Here is a 7,862-nt window from a genome sequence, read left to right on the forward strand (position 1 = left end):
GAATCTCCATCATTGGAGATTTTTAAGAGCAGGTTAGACAAACACCTGTCAGGAATTATCTATATAATGCTTAGTCCTGCTATGAGAGTGCAGGGGACTGGACTAGATGACCTTTCAAGGTCCCTTCCAGTCCTATGATTCTATGATTCTATTTCTGTTGAATTAGTCAACAGTGAAACAGCTAATGGTGTGCATAGATGCGCCAAATGGGATTTGAAAATGACGGTGTTCAAACAAAGCTTTAAGGCTGAGATTTTCAGAAGACCCTTGGGGAGTTAGGCATCCAACTTCCATTGGCCATCATGCAAGGTTAGCTGGTGGCATTACTGCCTTTTACATCCCTTTGAAAACCTCAGTCTCAGTGCCTATGATTAGGTAAACCAACTTTACAAAGCTGGCCCAAATATTATCAGTAGGCTTTAGAGTCAAGACCCTAACTGAGAAGCGAGAGATCCATCACCATGTTCCATGGACATCTTGGGTCAAATTTATCTCTGGCATAAATAGATTGATTTAAATGAGGTTAGAGCAAATATTTCTTTCTGGAGATTCCAAGTGACTGCTACAAATTTTAGATACTCAATTCCGACTAAAACTCAGTGGAATTCAGACACCAAACTTCCTTAGATCCTGTTTAAAATCTTAAACATGGATTTTCCACACAGAATCCTTTACCAGGGTCATGTTTAGTGAATTTATTTCCCACCCACAAGGCTTAGACACTTATTTCTTTCTGTAAAATTGTCAAAGCCAGAGAAGTGTGAGTGATCTACACCACTCCAGAAAGACACACTCTGGCTTTGGATGTAAACTGGCATAGAAATGTACATCAACAATGAATACCACTGTTTCCAATATACATCAAGGCTGTACACTACAATTAAATGTACTTCAGCAAATAACAAGATGATGTCTTCCCTCCCACATCTATAGCAGCATCATCCTTGAAAACACACCAGATGCTCTGGGGATATCTTCTCAAGAGCCCTTTTTAAAGTACATATACTTAAGTTCTCCTTCAAGTTCCCCATTGTTAGTAACAAAGAGCCAACACCATTTATTTATTTGAGCTACTTGGTGAGATATATTTCATGTTTTGCTGTAGCTATTATAATGGATCTGATTGTTCAATCTTTCATGCATGTTTGAATCTAATCTATCTATCTATCTGTCTATCTAGCTACATTTCTATTTCCCCATTTCTGTATGTGTGTTCCTTTCTGTCTCTTTCTTTTCTATCTGTGTGACCATTTGTGTCTCTATTGGAATGTTCAGAACTTTCAGGTGTGGTGGAAATCAGAATCGGTAGTCTTTTAAAAAACTACCATGCCGTACATTTCATTCATGCAATCATCAGATAATGTAATCTTTCTGCTTTTGCTATGCTGAAAATTAATGGATCTCAGTATCAAATGGATTCAGAAATCTGGAAGTATAAATTGTGAAATATAAAGGATATAATTATTCTAAATTTTATTAATTAAAATATGTTATTGTTTTCTATATATTTATCACCAAATTATTATCTCTCCATCTATGTTTGTGTCTCTCTCTTTATCTATCAATCTAACTCTTTGCCTGTCCATTGAATTACTTGAAAATTATGGTTGTTGGGGAGGTTAGAATTTGGCTCTTCAGAAGAGAGCTATTATAACCTGTCCTGCATTGGATGGCCCAGACATTTCATACTTCAGCACTATCTTTAGGGTATTATTCTTTCTCTTTGAACATCTGACTGACTTCCACACAAGTCATTGTGTTGTCTTTCTAATTCAACTAAGCTGAAAGCTGATGGTGGATCCCAATGTAAAGAGGACTGTGATACTTTGCATGGTAGAATTGTGGGAATGTAAACAAAATAAGAATGAAGCCTAGGGTGAGTCTTTATTTTGCTAGCAAATAAAAGCAATGATCATTATCATCTCTCTCTTTCTCCCTCTCTCTCTCTCTTCCTCTATGTGGAAGCCTCTTTGTCTCCTTCTCGATCTGTCTGACCATGTGTCTGTCTATTGAAAACTTTTGGATATTGTGGTGAGAACAAATTGGCTCATCTGTAAAGACTTGCTATAACCTCCCATATCTTTGAAGAGCACAGAAATGTCCTACATAAACACTTTATTTAGAAATTTGTGCCTTTTTTTCCCTGAACATATAAACATATGAGATAATGTAATATTTCTGATTTAGGTAAGATGAAAATTAATGGATTCCTATATCAAATGGACAGTGATACTTTGCATGGTGGGAATCTGGGAATGTAAAACAGTTTGAGTAACGAAGGGTAGAATTATTCTGTATTTTATTAATTTTAATAGCAACCTATCTATTTATTGATCTCTCAATCTGTCTATGATGTCCCTTCTGTTTCTCTCTTTCTCTGTTTCTGTACCTATAATATTATACTCAGTGCTTACAGTGAGGTTGTGGAGAACAGAACTTGGCCCCTTATTCCATAATGTTACCATGTTTCTGAAGTACACTGAAGTCTCTCCAATAGAAAAGTTTTGTTAGAATATTGAACATTCTTTCTGAATGGGCAGCTGAGTTGGAAAAAAAAAAGACAAAAGGTACTTTGCATGAAATCTGGAAATGTGTAGCCACTAAGTAAATGAAGACCAGAGCATTTCTATATGTTCTTCCACTTCGAGAAAATTATCTATATATCCAACCTCAATGTTGTCACCTTACTCTGCCCCTGACTGTAATATTAAACTTACAGTCCACAAAGTCTAACTTCCTTTATTTATCACTTGGATAGGTACTCCACAGTCCATGGAAGGACAAGCTGTTTCCTGTGATTGGCCTATAGAGAAGGATTCCTGAGCTCTGTTCCAAGCTGCAAAAGAGGAGTGGGTTCCAGGGTTTAGAGGTTCATGGGGCTCCTGGGTAAAATTTGGTGAATTTTTTGGACAAAGTGTTTATTTGTTATTGAGAAAGGAAGTTTCAGTTGTCCTGAAAATATTCACTAATTACATGAACTGTCAAATAGTTTCAGCCCAAAATATATTTTTCAGGCTAGATTCAAAGGGATCTAGGTACCATTCCCAAAACAGCCAGAGGAGGAGGAGCACCCTTTAAGTTTTTTAGCCTCCTTGTCCAGACACTCAGCTGGGACGTATCAGTGTGAATGCCTCTTCTAAAGCAGGGATTTGAACCACAATCATCCCCCCTTTTTCTAATTAAGCACCCAAACACGGTGCTATAGGCCAGGCTGGGTGGGCACTTTTCTTATTCTTTTCTTTTGAAGCTGTTCCATTTTGTGTCGCTAAATAAATATTAATTGCAGCAGCCACTTGAACTTGGGACTCCCACCTACCCAATTTTTGATTTTTCAGAGCTACTAAGGGACACATATTCAGCCAGCTCTTCTCCTGGGTTCTGTGCCCTGCTAGGAGGGTGGGGTGGGAGGTGGGGAATATGATCTATTGGTTAGACAAGAGGAGGTTGGGCATCACCCCTCTAAATTTCTATTTCCAATTATGGGAGGAGATTGGGGTCTAGTGGATTAGAGCCCGGGCGTTGGAGACAGGTCTGCTGCATCCCATTCCGGTTCAGGCAGGGAGTGTGGTTCAATGGTTAGAGTAGTGGGTACTAGGAGTGAGGTGCAACCTTGATATAGAGTTTTCTCTGGCAGTGAGACACCCTGGGTCTGTTTTGAACTCCAGAAGGGAAGCAGTTTCTGGTGATTAGATGAAAGTCAGAGAGTCAGAACTCCTAGATTCTATCCCACTTCTGGGAGAGGAGTTAAGTGGTTAGAGTGTGGGGGATGGAAGTCAGGACTACTGGGTTCTCTCCCTGGCTTTGGAGAGAAATGAGATCTGTTAGTTGGACAGAGGGATGGGAGGGAGAAAGAAACTCCAGATTCATCCACTGACCAAAGTGAAACTTCTGACATGTTGCATCCTTACTCGTTCTTCTTGTTTGTACTCCATGCTCTTCTCCCCTGCAGTTAAGTGAAGAGGTGGCCATGGAGAATCAAACCACACCAACTGAATTCATCCTCTCAGGATTTTCCAAACTCTGGGGCTTGCGTTTCCTCCTCTCGGGCGTCATCTCCATCATCTACATCTTCACCCTGCTGGGGAACATGCTCATCCTCCTCCTTTCCTTGGTGCAGCCGTGTCTCCGAACCCCCATGTATCTCTTCCTGGGGAACCTCTCCCTCCTAGACATCTGCCAGACCACCACCACTATCCCCCAGATGCTGCAGCACCTTCTCTCAGGCAGCAGCAGCATCTCCTATGCAAGCTGCATGGCACAGCTCTACTTCTTCCTCTTATTTGTGGGGGCAGAGGGCATTCTTCTGGCCACCATGGCATATGACCGCTATGTAGCCATATGCAACCCACTGCACTACACAGTGCTCATAAGTAACAAGATTTGTTCCACACTAGTGGCTGCCTCTTGGCTCATTGGCAGTCTCAATGCAGCCGTTCACACAGTCCTCACAATCCACCTGTCCTTCTGTGGTGTCAACAGACTCAGCTACTTCTACTGTGATATCCCACCCCTGCTGGCTGTGTCCTGCAAAGACATCTCCCTCAATGTCACCATGACAGTGATCTCCAGCCTCTTCTTGGGCTGGGGTCCTTCTTTGTGCATCATCCTGTCATACGTGCACATTATGTTCAGGATACTGAAGATGCAATCGTCCCAAGGGAGGAGAAAGGCCTTCTCTACCTGTGCATCCCACCTCATGGTAGTCCTGCTCTACTACGGCAGCTGCATCTTCACCTACATCAGACCCATCTCCAACTACTCTCTGGACAAGGACAGGATGATCTCCCTTCTGTACAGTCTCATCACCCCTATGTTAAATCCAATCATCTACACCCTCAGGAACAAGGATGTGAAAGGGGCTATGAAAAAGGTCTTTGATAGGAAAATGTTTTTCTAAGGGAGTCAAGATTACTGCCACCTACCCCCAATGCTGGGAAGGGAGTGGGATGTAGTGAATTAGAACATATGGGAGGTGGTAGTCAAGATTCAGCCCACGTTCTAACCCCTTCCTGAGTAGAGAGTAGTGTCTAGGGGGTTAGAGAATAGGGGCAGGACTCCTGAGTTCTGTTCCTAGCTCAAGGAGGGGAGTGAGGTCTAGTGATTGAAGTAGGGGCTGTGACGGTGCCCCCCATAAGGCTTTATGGAAATATGCATATGAATGTATATATGACATAACTGGAATATGTTTTATGCTACTGTCATGGTGCAAGACTCACCCCTGTGGTGCCTCCTGCTGGTCTCTCAGGGAATTAGCTCTTCCAGACCACCTCCCGGAACCTGGTGCCCCTTTCCCTGGAGTGCTGCCCCCTGGCAGTACCCCCACAGATCTGAGTTTCCCCTCCCTGGGGAACCACCACCCACTATCCCCACCTTGCCTCAGTCTTTGGTTACTGCCAGTCACCACTGAGTCCCCGCTCAGTGGGGCAGACTGCAGTGTATAAGCCAATCATCCCAGGCAAGGGGGGTTTGGACCTGCTGCCTCTGCTTACCTGTGGGCTTCCCCCTGCAACCCTAATACTTATCCAGCCTTACACTAGGCTAATGGAGACAGCTGGAACCAATCAAGGTCCCACTTATACTGTTTAAAAGCTCTCCTTCCAGTGCCCTCCAGGAGGCTGGGGTGAAAGGAGCTGGAGGAGAGGAAGCATTGCTGAATCCTGAGGTAAGGCTGAAGCTAGGAAAAGGGGGCCATGGGGCAAGTGGCCCAGGGAATCAAAGCGGTGTCAGTGGCGAAGGGAAAGCCACCAAAAGCTGCCCACATTAGGGTCCCTGGGCTGGAACCCAGAGTAGAGGGCGGGCCCAGGTTCCCTCCCCCCACCCTCCACCCCCATACTCTACAGAGATTCCCCTGGAGAAGGGAAGCAGGACTCGGTCCAGGCAAGAGGCTGAACTGCGCCTACTGAGGTCTACGGAGCAACAGAGATTGTGGGGTATTCCCCCTTCCCATCTCCCATATTGGCCAGTGATGAAAGTAACTCAATAGGCTGTGACTCTTGGTGCTACACTGAGAAAAGGAGGTCACATTGGGGCCTTATCGAGTTTCTGAGGTCACTGAAACTGCCCAGAAGTGCGGGAGTCCTACCAATACAGACTCAGGACTTTGTCACAGTTCCCAGTCAAGAAGCACTTAAGGACAATGGCTCTTAGAATGCTCCAATCCACATAAGAAGTCTACTTGAGGATGTTCAAGGTAGCATGTGACCCATGGCTGCTACCTGTAAGTTCTGAGTCATGCATGGAGTTGTGACTGGCCCATGTGACTCCAAAACTCCATATTGTAGCTGGGATTCTACACGGGGGAGTGAGGTGTCCACCCACCAGATAAAGTCTATTTAAACCCCAGGGAGACCCCTGCATGTGGTCTTCAGCTTGCTAAGGAGATAGCCTCTCCACCCCCAAGGATACCTGAAAGAAACTGGAACAAAGGACAGTAACTACAGGGGGTGTGAGTGTTTGCTGGACCCAGACTAGAAGGAGACTAGTCTGTAAAAGGAAGCTTACTGGAATTCCTCTAAGGGTGAGGTTTTTATCTCTATTAAGTTTTCTTAGACATAGACTTCCGTGTTCTATTTTATTTTGCTTGGTAATTCACTTTGTTCTGTCTGTTACTACTTGGAACCACTTGAATCCTACTTTCTGTATTTAATAAAATCACTTTTTACTTATTAATTAACCTAGAGTATGTATTAATACCTGGGGGGGGGCAGTTATGCATATCTCTCTATCAGTGTTATAGAGGGCGAACAATTTATGAGTTTACCCGGAATAAGCTTTATACAAGGTAAAACATATTTATTTGGGGTTTGGACCCCATTGGGAGTTGGGCATCTAAGTGTTAAAGACAGGAACACTTCTTAAGTTGCTTTCAGTTAAGTCTGCAGCTTTGGGGCATGTGGTTCAGACCCTGGGTCTGTGTTGGAGCAGACTGGTGTGTCTGGCTCAGCAAGACAGGGTGCTGGAGTCCCAAGCTGGCAGGGAAAGCAGGGGCAGAAGTAGTCTTGGCACATCAGTTGGAAGCCCCAAGGGGGTTTCTGTGATCCAACCCATCACAGGGGCTGCTGGGAGTCAAGACTTCTAGGTTGTATTAAATGACGCTTGAAGTGGAATGAGCTGAAGGGTAAAGGTGGGGGGGCAGGAGTCAGTCTTTCTGAATTCTATTAGGGGAGAGGGTCTAGTGGTTAGAGCGGAGGACTGGTAACCCAAGGGCGGATGAGTTTTATTCTTATTTCTGCTAGTAATGTATTGTTTGACATTAGGACAATATTTATGCCTAATTTTCCACATGCGGACACTAGAGGATACTTACCCACTGCTATAAAAAGCTTTGATATCTCCAGATGAATGTTTTTATATCTGTGGAAATCGTTGTTATTAAATATGGAGGTCAATCACTAGGCAAGTTTGAGAGATGCATACACCATTACAGTTAAATTAAATATTAATTATATAATGTTAATGGCAGGCAGTATGTGGCCTTTAACATATACATTGGACATGACAGTGGAATCTGCTTGGCACAACGAGTGGTCAAGGACAACAGTCAGTAATCACTCTTTTGTCACTGACCCAACCATCTATCCACCAGGTTTTGATCTGCCAAGGCACCTATGGTCATCTCTGAACTGGTTTTGAACAGGACAGGACAATTGTGTGGCCAATCTCTTTAATTATGGTCAACTTCAGACTATGTCACATATCTTTCTCGAATGTCCACTGACTTATTTCAAATGGCAGTTTCTCTACCTGATTGATGATGGCTGGGCACGTTTTGCATACGCCAATGAACATATACTTTTAACTACAGCCTTGAAACTGGATGCGGCTTGGATTTTCATAAGATGCTAAAGAATTTTGTTGCCCAT

The 7,862-nt window shown here is 43.6% G+C and overlaps 1 protein-coding gene across 1 annotated transcript; it reads left to right on the forward strand.

Moving 5' to 3' along the window:
• The first annotated feature begins 3,949 nt into the window (after nucleotides 1-3,949).
• On the forward strand, nucleotides 3,950-4,897 carry LOC125622646 (olfactory receptor 5V1-like). The gene has a single exon (XM_048820775.2). It carries the CDS (start codon nucleotides 3,968-3,970, stop codon nucleotides 4,895-4,897), a length of 930 nt encoding a protein of 309 aa, XP_048676732.2. The 5' UTR covers nucleotides 3,950-3,967.
• The last annotated feature ends 2,965 nt before the right edge of the window (nucleotides 4,898-7,862 follow it).

This window comes from Caretta caretta, chromosome 13, assembly GCF_965140235.1.
Source record: "Caretta caretta isolate rCarCar2 chromosome 13, rCarCar1.hap1, whole genome shotgun sequence".
Classification (NCBI taxonomy): Eukaryota; Metazoa; Chordata; order Testudines; family Cheloniidae; genus Caretta; species Caretta caretta.

Bases quoted from the DNA above. Each gene is read 5' to 3' on its own strand.
- LOC125622646 (XM_048820775.2), top strand. From the start codon at position 3,968: ATGGAGAATCAAACCACACCAACTGAATTCATCCTCTCAGGATTTTCC.